Source organism: Citrus sinensis, chromosome 8, assembly GCF_022201045.2.
Source record: "Citrus sinensis cultivar Valencia sweet orange chromosome 8, DVS_A1.0, whole genome shotgun sequence".
Classification (NCBI taxonomy): Eukaryota; Viridiplantae; Streptophyta; class Magnoliopsida; order Sapindales; family Rutaceae; genus Citrus; species Citrus sinensis.
The window spans coordinates 27779104-27795412 of NC_068563.1; the positions used below are offsets into that span (position 1 = coordinate 27779104).

At 33.5% G+C, this 16309-nt stretch overlaps 2 protein-coding genes and 1 long non-coding RNA gene across 3 annotated transcripts; 2 read left to right on the top strand and 1 right to left on the bottom strand.

Annotated features, from left to right (window-relative positions):
* Positions 1–5887: 5887 nt before the first annotated feature.
* On the bottom strand, positions 5888–8796 carry LOC102578002 (elongation factor 1-alpha). Its single transcript, XM_006488084.4, has 3 exons — positions 8633–8796; positions 7217–7698; positions 5888–7104 (listed from the first exon to the last, which is right to left on the bottom strand). Exons 2-3 carry the CDS (start codon positions 7676–7678, stop codon positions 6223–6225), a joined length of 1344 nt encoding a protein of 447 aa, XP_006488147.1. The 5' UTR covers positions 7679–7698; positions 8633–8796; the 3' UTR covers positions 5888–6222.
* Positions 8797–8836: 40 nt separating this feature from the next.
* LOC102616531 (pentatricopeptide repeat-containing protein At2g27800, mitochondrial-like) lies at positions 8837–11898 on the top strand. The gene is made up of 3 exons (XM_006488083.4): positions 8837–10282; positions 10670–10823; positions 11397–11898. The coding sequence occupies exons 1-2, from the start codon at positions 9033–9035 to the stop codon at positions 10671–10673; spliced, it is 1254 nt and encodes a 417-aa protein (XP_006488146.1). The 5' UTR covers positions 8837–9032; the 3' UTR covers positions 10674–10823; positions 11397–11898.
* A 1012-nt stretch (positions 11899–12910) lies between these two features.
* Positions 12911–15326, top strand: LOC102617234 (uncharacterized). Its single transcript, XR_371783.3, has 3 exons — positions 12911–13441; positions 13973–14547; positions 14823–15326. It is a non-coding gene; the product is annotated as an uncharacterized LOC102617234 (long non-coding RNA).
* The last annotated feature ends 983 nt before the right edge of the window (positions 15327–16309 follow it).

Below are 16309 nucleotides of genomic sequence, written 5' to 3' on the forward strand. Positions count from 1 at the left end.
TAATGTTAAAAATAAAATTTTTAAAATTGAAAATATTTTATAAAATTTTATCTTATGTTATGTATTATATTTTTTTAATTTAAGAAGTTTTGTATGACCATTTAAATAAAATTTAGAGGCGTGAGTGGTCTTTTTCCTATTAATTTTGTAGCCTATTTGAAGTACTATATCATTTTATATCATACAACGCACTTAAGATGTTGATTTTATTAAGGTGTTATGTTATTAAAAATTAAACTTAGCATTTATAATGTACTACAACTTTAATGTAAAATGTAATAAAAAAATATAAAGACATTTTCGAGTAGTCAATTTTAGTTTTCTTTTACAAAATAGTATTATAAAAGACAACTGGTAAAATGTAATAAAAATGGTAAGGAAAAAAAGTTAGTAGATGTGATTCTCCTTATTAAAACATATGAAGTAATACACATACGCACACATATTCAGTACTTCTATTTATCCTTATTTATTGATAGGTGGGAAATTAAAATCGTATTTACCCTAATGTATTATGAATTGATATGTGAAATATAAATATTATTAAAAGTTAATTCGCAGACTGATGAAGTAAACCATCCTTTATGAACATTTGATACATTAATCTAAGGTCAAATGAGATATATCACATGATATTTTGTATAGTAGTCCAATTTTCAACATTTGCATATGGTTTTATAAGCTAGTAAACCAATAAAATATACCATGAGAAATCAAAGGTTATTCCACGGCCATGTATTAGAATAAAATAATCTAACAGTACATACTATATCTGATCGATAGATTTTGAAATTAGTTTGATTACATGATAATCGAGTTATCTTATAATATTAAGGATATGATTTAAGTAATATTTTAGCAATTTTGAGTTTCACATTGAATTTTCAAATTAATTAAATGTTGAAACCCTTTCATGTTTGGCCTGAAATTACAACTTGATAAAATTACAAAAAACCAATAATGAATGGCGTAGGATACATAGTAAAATAAACTTTAAAATGTATTTAAACGTTCGTATGAATTTTGTGGAATTAAATAAAATATGTTGTTCAAGTGAAATTGTGAGAATATTTAAAATTATAGGGGTGGTCACTGAAATTTCTCGAAATTGAGCCAACCCCATGATACAGACGGTTTTGTTTTGACAAATACGATTTGTTAGCCACTTTGACTGTTGGTAGAATAAGTTCCTATCGGCAAAACACAATTCAAACTCATCTTGGCAAAGAATAAACAGTATCTCATCAAGGATCAAATCTAAGCGGAGTTTTTGTTCAATCAATCGCACTAAATTCGAGTAGAGTTCTTAGTCAATTAATCAAGTTGTTTGGTTTTGAAAAAAATTTATATTCAAGGTAAATCTGGGAGCTGTCATTACAAAAAGCGATGGATATTGATGAACAAGATTAGTACTGATATGTTCTTTGTAATTTGATATTTAGAATTTTTATGATTATTTTGTTGTTGTGTAGAGAAATGGTTATGACGAGATTTTGGCTATGTAACCATGTAATGACCAATGCTTTAAAATCAAACACTTGTTCGATTATTTGTCCAAACCAAAAAAAAAAAAAAAAAGGCACGTAGAAACATAAGAGAACTGAGAATATGATGTATTCCAGTCGTGCTTCTTGGAGAAAGAGGCTGAAAAAAAGAACTAATACATCATTTAAGTTGGTTGTTTCGATGCTTCTGAGCAGTTTGTATTGTTTAAATCATATCTTAATGTAGAAAAATTGAAATTGAACATTGTAAAATTATTTGAACTTCTAACAAATAGAGCTTTCTAGGGGGACATAGGTTCTAATTTTTTTCCTGAGGAATTGATATCATTTAATTCAGAAACTTTTGGTCTTGTGTAGTTTGAAGACTGATGTCACCTTTGTGCACTAAATCCTGAATATCTCTAAGATAAGAAGTCCGAATTTGATTCTGTAAATTTCTTCCACAACTAGATACATTTATCTATCCAAACATATATATTATGTAATGTCATATGTTCTAGATCAATACAGTTAAATCATGGAAGTTGGCTGATAATCAGAGGCTTGGTTGCTTCAGTGATTCTGAGCAGTCAGCATTCTTTAAGCCATATCTTCATGTAGAAAACTTCAAATAGAAAACCGTAAAATTATTTGAACTCCTGAAAAATAAATCTTTCTATAGATATATATTTTCTAATTTTATGCCGTTTTAATTGATATCAGTTAATTTAGAAACTTCTGGCCCTGTGTAGTTTGAAGACAGCTGTGACCTTTGTGCACTAAATCCTGAATATCTCTAAGAAGAGAAGTCCGAATTTGATTCTGTAAATTTCTTCCATAACTAGATACATTTATCTATCCAAACATATATATTATGTAATGTCATATATTCTAGATCAATACAGTTAAATCATGGAAGTTGGCTGATAATCAGAGGCTTGGTTGCTTCAGTGATTCTGAGCAATCAGCATTCTTTAAGCCATATCTTCATGTAGAAAACTTCAAATAGAAAACCGTAAAATTATTTGAACTCCTGAAAAGTAAATCTTTCTATAGAAATATAGTTTGTAATTTTATTCCGGTTTAATTGATATCAGTTAATTTAGAAACTTCTGGTCCTGTGTAGTTTGAAGACAGCTGTGACCTTTGTGCACTAAATCCTGAATATTGATAACAGTTAAGTGAAAACTTCTGGCCTTGTGTCATTTGAGGATAGCTGTGAGATTTGTTTATTGAATCCTAAGTATCTTTAAGAAAAGAAGTTGAAATTGAATAATGTAAAATTTCTCTATAACTAGACATATTTGTTTATCCAACCCTATATAGTATGCAATATTATATATTTTAGATTAGTACAGTTTAATCATGCAAATTTTCTGATAACAAAATGTTCAATATTGTTTTTGCAGTTATCAACCAAAATTCAAAAGAAGCAGAGTTTGACATTCCTTCATCATATGAATTTTTGGTCAATCAATCTGACTAAATTTGAGTAGAGTTTTTTGTCAATCAATCAAGTTTTTCGGTTTTCAAAAAATTTATGTTCAATGTAAATCTGAGAGCTATCATTACAATAAAGCGATGAATATTGATCAACAAGGTTAGTACTGTATATATTCTTTGTAATTTGATATTTAGAACTGTTATGATTATTTTGTTGTTGAGTAGAGAGATGATTATGGGGAGATTTCAGCTATGTAACCATGTAATGACCAATGCTTTAAAATCAAACACTTGTTCGATAACATTGTAGGGGTTCGATAACATTAAAACATTTATTTTTAAATATGAATAAAAATATATTTAAAAATAAATGTAATACTGTAAAATTATGACACTAGTACAATTATTGGATAACATAAAAACAAGAAAAATGACAAACGCACCCCCAACGTTTAGATAAAGGGACAACAACTTCCCTAACGTTTTGAAAAAGACATTTACACCCCCATTCACTAACAGAAACAGTAACTTTTAATAGAAATTACAGTTATACTCTTTTAGCATATAAAAAAAATATACAAGTTTAACTTGTGGTATTAATACCATAAAATTTTATTTAAATTTTAAACTTGTATATTTAACAATTCTCCACATGTTATCATTTAAACTTGTATATTTATAACTAATTTTTTATGTTATTTATTTATGGTATTAATTGAAATACAAGTTAACATTAATAACCAATTTTATTTATTTTTATTCTTGAGTAATGAATTAAATTTATTTGGCTTGAAGAGGGAATTTGATAAAAATTTAAATAGAGGAATTGGGTAATGAGGGTATATTTATAATTTTATTAATAATATATGGATAAATTAGATAATCAATAATTTTTTTTATATGCTAGAAGGGTATAACGATAATTTATGTTAAAAGTGACTGTTTCTGTTAGTGAATGAGGGTGTAAATGTCTTTTTTAAAACGTTAGGGGAGTTTTGTCTCTTTGTCTAAACGTTGGGGGGTGTGTTTGTCTTTTTTCCTAAAAACAATACGAAATAAGTGGTATATACAGTTTATGGGAAATTGACTTTTATTTGTTTTACATGAAGTGTTTTACATGAAATAATAATTATCAATGAATCAATTATAATGACTGTTAACGATGACATAAAAATTTAGTACCTTTCTTTCAAAATATTAGAGAAATTTTTTTATTCATATAGTTTTGGCCAAAACTTGATAGTACTGCTAATATGAATTTTACAATGTCAAAAACTTTCAAATCTACAAAGTAGAGAGCTACAATCCATTAAAAAAAAAAATGCTTCCTATCTCCCCTCCATCTTCAGCTCTTCGCTTCACGCTTTTACTTAACTTCGTTGTCCTATTTCTATCCAACAAAGATAAGGACGTCATTTCAATCTTTTTTTTTTTTCTTTTATTCAAGCTAAAACGACATCGTTTTAGTGTCGTTTTAGCCCTTGTTTTCTTCTTGGTTAAGGCAAATTGCTCTCTTTCTATGTGTTCTCTCTTATTTTTTCGCAGATGAATTTATGATTCTGATTTTAATCCGCACGCTGATATTCAAGCCATGAATCGGGCACATCGAATTGGACAATCAAATAGACTTTTAGTATATAGGCTGGTTGTCCGTGCCAGTGTTGAGGAGCGCATCTTGCAGCTTGCAAAAAAGAACTGGAGAATTGGAAGAGATGGACAAAAAACTTTGGCATCAATTTCACAAATAGAAAACTGCATGACTTTCACAATTACCAAACATCATGTCCTTGTAATTGTGTTTTCCAAATTTAGCAAAATCTTCGTAATTGTAGCTAGCCGCTCCTATGATGAGATCATTTTAATAATAAAGACATAAACACTCCAAAAAATTGAGTCAGTAGGAGGTAGTTGGCCAGCCTTTTAGCTCATATCTCAAGCTCAACACAGCCCCTGCAACTTTACTTGGATCTCAAAAGGAAGTGGAAGATATTCTACGATGGGGAACAAAAGAGCTTTTCAATCATTCTCCTAGTATTAATGGTAAGGATATTGGTGAAAACAATACCAATATAGAGGAGGCTGTAAGAGATTTGGAACAAAAACACAGGAAGCGGGGTGGTGGTCTGGGGGACGTGTACTAGGATAAATGTACAGAAGGCACCACCACCGACAGAGAAAAAGAGCAATTTGGGCTGTTGTTGATTTTGCCTTAACCAAGCTGAAACGAAGGGGAAGAGAAACAGAGAAAAAAAGGATGTGAGATAAAGAGAAAGAGAGAAATTTGAGGCCAGTTAAAACAGTGTCGTTTTAGAGAGAATGAAAGAAAAAAAAAGAAACAATAACGGCGTCGTTTTGGTTTAATTCAGGATTTGAGTTGGGGAAACTAGCATTTTCCATTTAAAAAAGGAGAAATGAAAACCCAAAAAAAAAAAGAAAGGAATCTAATGGCTGCACGTGCAAGGCAATTCGTAAAATAATCAAATGGGCTCGATGCTTGGACTTGGGCTGATCGATTAATCTATTTTAAACCAGAAGCATAAATTGTGGCATGAACCTTTACACGATTTGACTTGTGGAGCTTTTGAATTTACCACTTGCTGCAGTCAGGTGTTTTTCATCAAGAATAACATGCAAATGAACGAATTGTACAGGCTAAGCAGCACAATCTGCCGATTGTTTTTTAAAGGTAACAGCTGAAAACAATTGGATAATCAAACGAAATTTTACTTTTTTTCTTTTAACTGACTTGTATGGTGAGTGGATCGCTTCATTTCAAAGTTCACCCATCTGCTATATTAAACAAAGCAAAAGATATTATGCCAAGAAATGAAACAAGCAATTCAGAATTATTATAATATAGACTAACATAGGCACAAGTGAATCACATGCATGAAAAAATTAAACCGAATATTAATATGCATGTAAAGAATAGACCACAGCTAAGTAGAGAGCACAGTAACTAGAATAGAAAAACGAAAAGTAGATATCAATTCCGCAGAAACAACACAATGACAAAACTTCTGAGCCGATTCAGATGAAACCGAACCACCTCAAGTATCAATACAAACAAAGACCATAACTATTAATAAAATTGAGACTCCAGGTTAGAGCTGCGCCACCGCCTGTCAAGCACCCAATTCTGGGAATCGGTACCCGACACCAAAGGCAACAAACTAAAACCTAAAAAGGAAAGCATGCATCGAACTATAACAGTACCAAAAATAACCAAGTTTGTATAACTACAATTATTAAAATAGACTCCATCTGCGGATAAAGCAACATTAACCAACCCGATTCACTTCTTCTTGGCTGCAGACTTGGTGACCTTGGCACCTGTTGGATCCTTCTTTTCAACATTCTTAATCACACCAACAGCAACAGTCTGACGCATGTCCCTAACGGCAAAACGACCAAGAGGTGGGTAGTCAGAGAAGGTTTCAACAACCATGGGCTTGGTGGGAATCATCTTAACCATTCCAGCATCTCCATTCTTCAAGAACTTGGGCTCCTTCTCAAGCTCCTTGCCTGATCGCCTATCAATCTTCGTCACGAGCTCAGAAAACTTGACGGCAATGTGGGAGGTGTGGCAGTCAAGCACTGGGGCATATCCATTTCCAATCTGGCCAGGGTGGTTCATGATGATGACCTGTGAGGTGAAGTTGGCAGCTTCCCTGGCCGGATCATCCTTCGAGTTGGAAGCAACAAAACCACGCTTGAGATCCTTGACAGCAACGTTCTTCACGTTGAAGCCAACATTGTCACCCGGAAGGGCCTCCTGCAGAGCTTCGTGGTGCATCTCAACAGACTTAACCTCAGTTGTCAATCCAGAGGGGCCAAATGTCACCACCATACCAGGCTTGAGGACACCGGTCTCAACGCGACCCACTGGGACGGTTCCAATGCCACCAATCTTGTACACGTCCTGGAGTGGCAGACGAAGGGGCTTGTCTGAGGGCCTCTTTGGCTCATTGATATTGTCAAGAGCGTCCAGCAGGGTTGGACCCTTGTACCAGTCAAGGTTGGTAGACCTCTCAATCATGTTGTCACCCTCGAAACCAGAGATGGGCACGAATGGGACTTTCTCGGGGTTGTATCCAACCTTCTTCAGGTAGGAAGAGACCTCCTTCACAATTTCATCGTACCTAGCCTTTGAGTACTTGGGGGTGGTGGCGTCCATCTGCACAAATGAATTAGCAAAGGCAACATTAGCACACTAGCTAATCAAGACATAAAACAAAACAAGTGAACCTCGCAAATTAAAACATCACCGTAACTCATGCAGTGCTCACCTTGTTACAGCAGCAAATCATCTGCTTCACACCAAGGGTGAAAGCAAGCAAAGCATGCTCACGAGTCTGACCATCCTTGGAGATACCAGCTTCAAAACCACCGGTGGTGGAGTCAATGATAAGGACGGCACAGTCAGCCTGTGAGGTACCGGTAATCATGTTCTTGATAAAGTCACGATGTCCGGGAGCATCAATGACGGTGCAGTAGTACTTGGTGGTCTCGAACTTCCACAAGGCAATATCAATGGTAATACCACGTTCACGCTCAGCCTTGAGCTTGTCGAGCACCCAGGCGTACTTGAATGACCTCTTGTTCATCTCAGCAGCTTCCTTCTCGAACCTCTCGATCACACGCTTGTCAATACCACCAAGCTTGTAGATCAAGTGTCCGGTGGTGGTCGACTTTCCAGAGTCGACATGGCCAATCACCACAATGTTGATGTGAGTCTTCTCCTTACCCATGGCTGTTAAATTAACTGAAACTGGGGAAAAAAAACATAAACACATTAATAGGACAACTTACTATAGAAAAATCAGTACAGTAAAGGGCATTCACAAACACATCCAGCAACGAGCAAATTAAAAACTCATAATCCATTTACAATCAAGAGAAGGAAACAAAACACATAAGAATCAAAATAATCATCATTCAATCATCAGACACTAATAACAGCTTTCTTGAGTTTAGTGTCCATGAATCAAGCTGAAACTATGCCGCACAACAGTAACAATTTGGAAAGTACTGGCAAATCTATACAAACTTTGCTAAACAAATATTACTTTGAAACCGAAATATTCAAAAACATCTGCTAAAAATATTCATAATTTTAAAAAGTGGCCATATTAACAGATTCTCAATCAATGAAACAAATAATTCAGATTAGATTCAACAAATCATAAAATAAAAGAACAATTGATAACATATTGACATAGATCAACGTAACACAGTCGCTAAATAACAATAAATCTTGGTTGAGCTACACTATAATAAACACAAAACAGCAACGTTTAGATCATATTATATTCCAATGCACCTTGTAAAGAAATCATGAGCCATAAATACATAGATCTACAAAACAGAGTTGCTACATATTTATAGAATTAGACTGAGCTTAGCTAAAATAAGTACAAATCGAAAGCATTTAGATCATATTATATATTCAATAAACCTATGAATTAATCACGAAATATATGTGAATCAAAACAGACATAAAGTACATATACGATAGCATATAAATCAATCGAATTTCCAAGTAAACAAACAGATCGGATCATCTAAATGCACAATAAATTAAAAAAGACCGTCAGATGTTATCAATCAGATACGATTTCAAATCAGCAAATACAGTCAATCAATCAATCGAACAAAGCATTAGACGCAAAACACTAGATCAAGCTGAGTAGTTGATCGCTTACCTTCGAAGAGACAATTGAAACCTAGCCGCAGAGCAAGCAAGAAAAGAGGGAGGGCAAAGAGTGATGAGGAAAAAGGTTTGCTTAGTTTTTATAGAGGCCAATCACGTGACTAACTAGGGCTACATCTGATTCGTTCGCTGTTTCTTCATTTGTCAGTTTACCTAAATACCCTTATAGTTTCAGTTGTTTACTGAGTAAATAAAAAAAAAAATCCATTAATCTCGATACCAGTCAAAAGCCACGCTGTATCTGTATAGTCAGCTCTTCATTTCGTTTCGTTGGTATATTCGCTGTAAGATAATTTCAATTCCAAAAGAACTGTTAGTGATTTCCTCTATAGTTTTCAATCACTTATGCGTTATTTAATTAACGTTTAAGGGGTAGCTCCGTTGTCTTCTATATGATGATCATAGCTGGTAGAAATTGGTTGAGGCAAATTTTCTCTCACGGAACATTTAACAAACATTTGTGCTGCACAAACAGTTCTCATAATTCTAAAACTTTGTCTAATTACTATTTGAGCCAAACCCAGATTAACCCGCATTTGAAATTGTCTTCAAATGCAATTTTATGTTCTTGTTACTCAGCTATAGCTCTATCAAGGTCTTCGGGCAGAGGAGTTGGTAAAAGGTCAAAAGCTGACAGCAAGCCTGCACTTGATGACACACAATTTCGTTGCGCAGTGTCTGAACTCCCGCCAAGATTCAATAATGAAGAGTTATGTAATGTTATGACTCTTCAAGAGGATCCTTTAGTGTGTTTGGAGCTATTTAATTGGGCATCAAAGCAGCCTAGGTTTAGGCACGACGCGTCCACTTATCACATCATGACAAGGAAGCTTGGTGCAGCGAAGATGTACCAAGAGATGGATGGTGTGGTTAATCAAATGCTTGCAACTCCTTGTTTTTGTGGTACTGAGGCTCTTTACAATACGATAATATATTTTTTCGCTGAAGCTAGGAAGTTGAGTAGAGCTGTGTATGTGTTTAAATATATGAAGAATAGTAGGAACTTGGAATGTAGGCCTTCAATCAGATCATACAATATTCTCTTCACAGCTTTTTTGAGTCGGGGAAAAAATACTTACATAAATCATGTGTATATGGAGACTATTAGATGTTTGTTCAAGCAAATGGTCAATGATGGGATTGAACCTGATATTTTCTCATTGAATTCTATGATAAAAGGGTACATACTCTCAAATCATGTCAATGATGCCCTTAGAATATTCCATCAAATGGGTGTGGTCTATAATTGCCTGCCCAACTCATTTTCCTACGATTACTTGATCCATGGGCTATGTGCTCAAGGTCGAACAAAGAATGCTAGGGAGTTGTGCGATGAGATGAAAAGGAAGGGTTTTGTTCCAAGTAGTAAATCATATAACTCGCTTGTGAGTGCATTGGCTCTCAATGGGGAGGTTGAGGAGACGGTAAAAAATCTTTGGGAGATGATTGAAAAGCAGAGGCCTGTTGATTTCATTACATATAGGACAGTCTTGGATGAAATCTGCAGAAGAGGACGGGCTGGAGAAGCGATGAAATTGTTGAAGGAGTTGCAAAACAAAAACCTCATAGATGGCTATACATACACGAAGCTTTTAGATGTACTTGAAGATGACTTTGGAAATTCAATCAGACACCATTTAAGGTAAAAATGGTTAGAATATCTTTATTTCTAAATTTTATATGGTTTAATATGCTGTAAACCAGACGCATTTTGCCATTGCTTTGATACTTTAATATAAATTAGGATCATAGGCATTTTGAAATTAAGAGTTGTGATTGGATGGAATCTGGTATATAAATTGGTTCAAAAAAATAGCAAAAGGGAAATCAAGAACAGACTTTTTATATAAATACACTTGTAGGTAAATGTGAATATGCAAACACCCAGGTGAGAGATCTCACTATTAAATGGACTTGTGGAAGAATAATAGTTTGTGATGTTTTGCACTGTGGTTATATCTCCTGATTATCTTGTAAGCTTAGTAGACTAGTTGAAATTTGACTGAGAAGGTCCAATGTTTTCTTGCAGATAAAGATAGAATTGAAGTTTCATTTTTCTAGTGGCTGCAGTCAAGCAACTGCAAACAGTTGAATTCTATGGAGTTTGATGATCATGAAATCTTAGTGAATGTACAATTTTAATGGTTGAGAGGGCTGAAAATATCAGATTCTCTGTTGTAAAGGTACAAGCTATGGACTTAATATATATGATACTGCAACGTGATAATCTTTCCAGTTGATGTACTTTGGTTTTCCTGGCTGTGTGTGCATTTTGAATGTAAGAAAATTTTGAATAATACTGAATTCCTCGACAATAGATTGAGAAGTACGGTCGTTCAAAGTTAATGGTAGCATGATCCTTAGATCCTTCAGTATCTTCTAAACAACGCATTACTCAAACGGTCACTGATAATCATGCAGAAGTAACTTTGGCATTGGAATGGTAGGAAGGGTCACAATCACATTTGGTATACAACTTAATCTGTAATCTGGTTTGGTTAGTTCGAAGTCAATCTCATATAAAAGTAGAAAACACAATAACTGGTTGAAGTTTCCTTTTGTCACTGATGTGACGACACCATTTGATTGATGCCTTGTAAAGTAGTTATAGGTTTTCCCTTGAAATTTCCAATAGTGCATAGCCACACATCTAAGCTGATTCTGGTATTATTTTTTTCTGATGAGATGATACTTCTGCTTTTGCCTCTAATATTTTACCAAGTTTTTCTCATTCCATCATTGTGCATTTTTGCCAGTGACTGTTAGCAAGATTTACTCGCATGTAGATGGATAAAACTGCCAGTTGCAAAGAAGATTCTGTCACTGCACCTTAATTGTTTATGCTGGTAAACACTGCCACGGGGAGCAGCCAAGCAGGTTGCCGACTAACAGCTCTTTGTTTCAAACTTCATGTGGATACAAACAAAATCCTGAGCGAAGGGACATTGTCACCTCACGTTAATAGAATATGTTTTGCTTATATGAGTTTGCTGATAGCTCCAAGCTCTACATTTTTTAAATTAGTGTTGGGCGGCATGAGTTCTGGTTTCTGGCGTCGGTAAACGGGCGAACTTGAATAAGACAAAAGATTCCCTGTCCCCTTCAGTGACTTGTAAATGTACCACTAGTATGTTTTACTAATAAGATAAGGAGCTTGCTTTTTTTATTTTTTTATTCATTATTCGCTTTTTACGGGAACCTAGTTGTAAAGCAGTCCTAAAAGGTTTTAAATTTGTCAGTCCATTTATCTTTTGTTTACTTTTCGCCTTTTCGGAGTGGGGTGAAAAGTGTACATTCTTTCCACTTTAATGTTTACTTACATATAAAGAAAAATTATAAATCTCACTCCGTAGATCCTATTTATTTTTAAAATGGGGGTGGGAATTCACTCCTAGCTCTTCTTTTTTTGTGAGAATCCACTCTCAACTCTTTCTTTTTTTCTTTTATTAAATTTAATAAAATAAAATAAATAATATTATATTTATTTTAATAATATTATTATATTTAACTAAATAATAATTTGCATTGATTCTAAGTTAAATTTACTTAAAAATAATATTATTATATTAATAGAGAATTAATAATATTAATATATATTATCTTTATTTAAAAATATAATATTATTATATTTATTTAATATTAATAATTAATAATTTATTTTAAGAAATTATTAATTTTGTACTAAATAATATTATTATTTTATATAATAATAAATTTAATATAAGTATATTAAATTTAAATACTATTATATTTATTTAAATGATATTATTATATCAAACTAAATAATAATTTAGTTTGATTCTAAGTTAAAATTACTTAAAAATAATATACTAATAGAGAATTAATAATATACTATATACTATCTTATTTGAAAATATAATAGTATTATATTTATTTAATATTAATAATAAATAATAATAAATAGTTTATTTTAAGAAAATATTAATTTTGTACTATGCTAATAATAAAAATGTTTTATTTATGTTGCCCTTATCAATAATTTTAATTTACATAATTAAAATTAAAATTAAAATTAAAAAATTGTGATGTACATAATTAAGAATATTAATAAATATTATAAATTTATAAATATAATAAAATAAATTATTTATTCATCAAATATATTTTTTATTAATTTTATAATTAAAAACTATAATATTTTAAATAAGGGTAAAATTATAATTTATAATAATTTACTCACAATTCAAGACAAAATAAACACATAAATTAGATTATAATCTTCATTTCATATTTTTATTTCAGTTTAAGTAGACAACTTATTCTCACTGACACTCTTGCTTCATACTTTCAATACTAAAATTTTTACTTTAATCCAAAATGTAAATATTACATTGATGGTTACGAATTATTAATTTATCGGCCTATGCCAATTCTTCCCTTCAAGAAGGGGGTCGCCGAAGGCTTCTGCTTTAAGGTCATTTTAGACATTTCCTCTAAGGCTGGTCATAACTGCGAAATTAATGAGGATGGTGTCATGTTTGTGAAACTCAGCCGCAGCCGCCTGACAGCATATCCATGCAAATCCCTACCGGCCTGCCTAACACAAAGTTCAAAATCATCTTGCCGGCGCCGCTACCCCGCTGCAAACCACCTGAAACCGTCTTCGCTTCTCCTTCTCATCAAACCTATGGCGCGCCAAATCAACTTGCGATCACAGATCAGACAGTTGAGGGAACCACGCAGCGCCACTTGCCGTCGATATTCCACCTCCCCGCCGTCGCTCGCCACCAGCACTGCATGCCGCAACACACGACGATTGGCTATCATCTGACCGTGATTTGTAAGTTTCAAACTTTATTTTTTCAATTTTTAAAAACTTCGAATTAGTTTCTGGGTGTTTTATATGCTGTGTAGTATGATACAGCTGGCATTTTTTGAGGCTGTTTTAAGTTGATTGGTTGCTTTTGGTTCTAGATAATTAATCTTTTTAGCACTTTTGGGTGATGAGCTCAGAATGGTAGAGCAAGATTTATGCAAATATTTTGAATAATTGTAGAGTGCATCACCAGTATTTATTTATGACAGAATAGTACAATGCGGTTAATTTCCCCTCTTCATAATAACTTGGTACATGCGAGCCAATTTAGTCTACATAAGAGTGATTAGTCTACATAAGAGTGATGTCCGTGGAAATGTTTGTTGCTGTGTGGTTACCCCGATATCTAGGCAAATTGTTCTTCCAATGACTTTTTTTATGCGCATCAGGAATCACAATTTCTAATGATGTATTTGTTTATTGCTTAAGTCGTACAGATCTATTTTTAGCGCATTTTAATTTTTTGAAATGTAAGTCTCTCTTCGTGTTATGCAGATTGTCAATGATGACTGTGCAAATGTGGTTGGTGCCTTGGTGGAGATGTTTTCTTTGCAGTTGATAAATCTCTGTATTGGTCAGCACATCGAAAGCAGTCCATTGAGTGCTTATCATTTGACCTTCAAGTTTGATGTTCATGGTGGTGGACTGATTGATTCTTCTACATCATGAAAATGAGATTTCCCATTATTGTGTTGTCGAGAGAGTAGTGTTAGCGACTGAATACTCAATATGCACATCTCTAACAACAATGACAAAACATCAAAATCGTTGGGCAGTTTTTTCGTAGTTCGCTGGGAGAGATGGAGTCCAAGTATTTGCTTGGTTTGTTCTTTTGAGGGAGCTGCTGTTTCATGCTAGTGGTTGTGTTTGAGGCATTGCGTTTTTATAGATTACTGAATACTACCAGCCACTGGCCTTGAGACACTTCTTAATAATGCACACTATCATTCTCCTGCAAAGTGCATCAGATGCTGCTATTTGCATATATAGGGTTTTAGATTCTGAAGTCTTCTCATTGGATGGTTTCTTCTCTTCTGCAGGCATGCTAATCTGTATGCATCCCACCAGAGGTACTGAAGTGGAAACCAAAGTTCCTTTTTATCTTTCTTGTGTTAGGAAATATTTATTTGATAAGCAACTATGGTTGTTTGAAAGCACTTGTGCTCAAACATGTCTTCATATTGCAATGGGATTAGAGGACATTTTTAGGACTGAACTTGGTTTTTATCTTTTTAATTTTATTTATCTCCTTGTGTAATTTGTGGCCTCATTACCTAGTGATTTTTGTCTGTTATTTTAATGGTTAAGGGGCCATTCTGATCTTTTTGTGTGTTTTTATAAACAGGTTTTGCAGCAGTTAAAAGATGAGGCATTTAAGACAGCAGGATTGGTGGAAGGATGATATGTAGCGTGTGGTCGATGTACGAGCAACAGTGAAAAAAGCCAAGATTTCTCGAACAGTGATCAGATATGAGCTGATTTGGTTGGAAGGGGCATGGACTTAGGGAGTATGATCAGACCATGCTTCCAAGCTGAGCAAGACAGGAAGCACCTGCTGTCTTAATAAGAGCAAAAGCCAGCTGCAACTGTGGAAGAACAAAAACCAGAGAATGCCACCCCACATTATTATAATATGTTTTCCTTGTGGAACTTTAGTAGGGAAGCACCCCCATGGCATATAACTGAATGAGTCTGCTGGCAGCTCCAACTCCAAGCCCTACATTTTTAAATCCACTGATGGGGGGCATGAACAGGACAAAAGATGCCCTGCCTCCTTCAGTGACATGTTAAATGCATCATTATTTCAACATATGTCGTATGAAGTCATTTAAAGAACTTTCTTCTCTAAGCCATGATTCTCTTTTATCTCATCTAGTTGTAGAGCAGAGTCCTAAAAGAGTGAAAGTCTTTCTAAGTTGCTTGCCTCTTAAGTTTGGGGTTATTATCCGGCTTTGATTAGAATATTCTGGTTGAGTAATGATACAGCCACAAACTCTTGTACAAATTTATTTTGTACAAACTGACGTGGCATTAATTCATTGGTTGAATGAAAATATAAATTAATAAAAACAAATCATGTGGGCCAAGTGATATTTAATTTAATCAATCTTATCATGCCACATCAGTTTGTACAAAATAAATATGTACACGAATTTGTGGCTGTATCATTACTCATTTTGGTTATGATATTGTGTTTGGGAACAAATTTTATTTTTTAAGTAAAAGAAGTTTTCAGAATATCTTAGATCATTTTGTGAGATACGATAAATATTGTCCATCATAATGATTATTTTGAACTAATCGGCGGCTGTGCTGCTCTCCACTCACTAATAAATTGAATATATTTTATTTTTCAACAATTTGGAAGATATTTTATTTTTCAAAATTTTTGGCTGAAAGCTAAAATAACGATTAACAATAACAAAATTAATAAAAAATAGATTATCGGAGTGGCAATATTATTAAGGTTAACAAATAAATGGATAATATTACTTATCCGTTATTTACCATTTAATTACTATTTTAAAACACAAGCATCCAGATTCCAATCAATTAGAAGCATTTGACTTTGCTGTATATCTAATAATCTGATCTTGTTACTGTTAAAATACATTTCTTAATCTTAAAAAAAAAAAACTTATCAGATTTGTCTCCTTATCAATTAATTAGTAATAAACCGACAGATATAATTGGTAATTTTTCTTCAGTATATAAAGACTTTTTTTATGACCTCGTAAAATCCAGTCCAAAGTACATAATTTAGTGGGTGGGGGGGGGGGGGGGGGGGGGGAGGGGAAATGGATAAAAACCTACGGGGATAATAAAGTAATT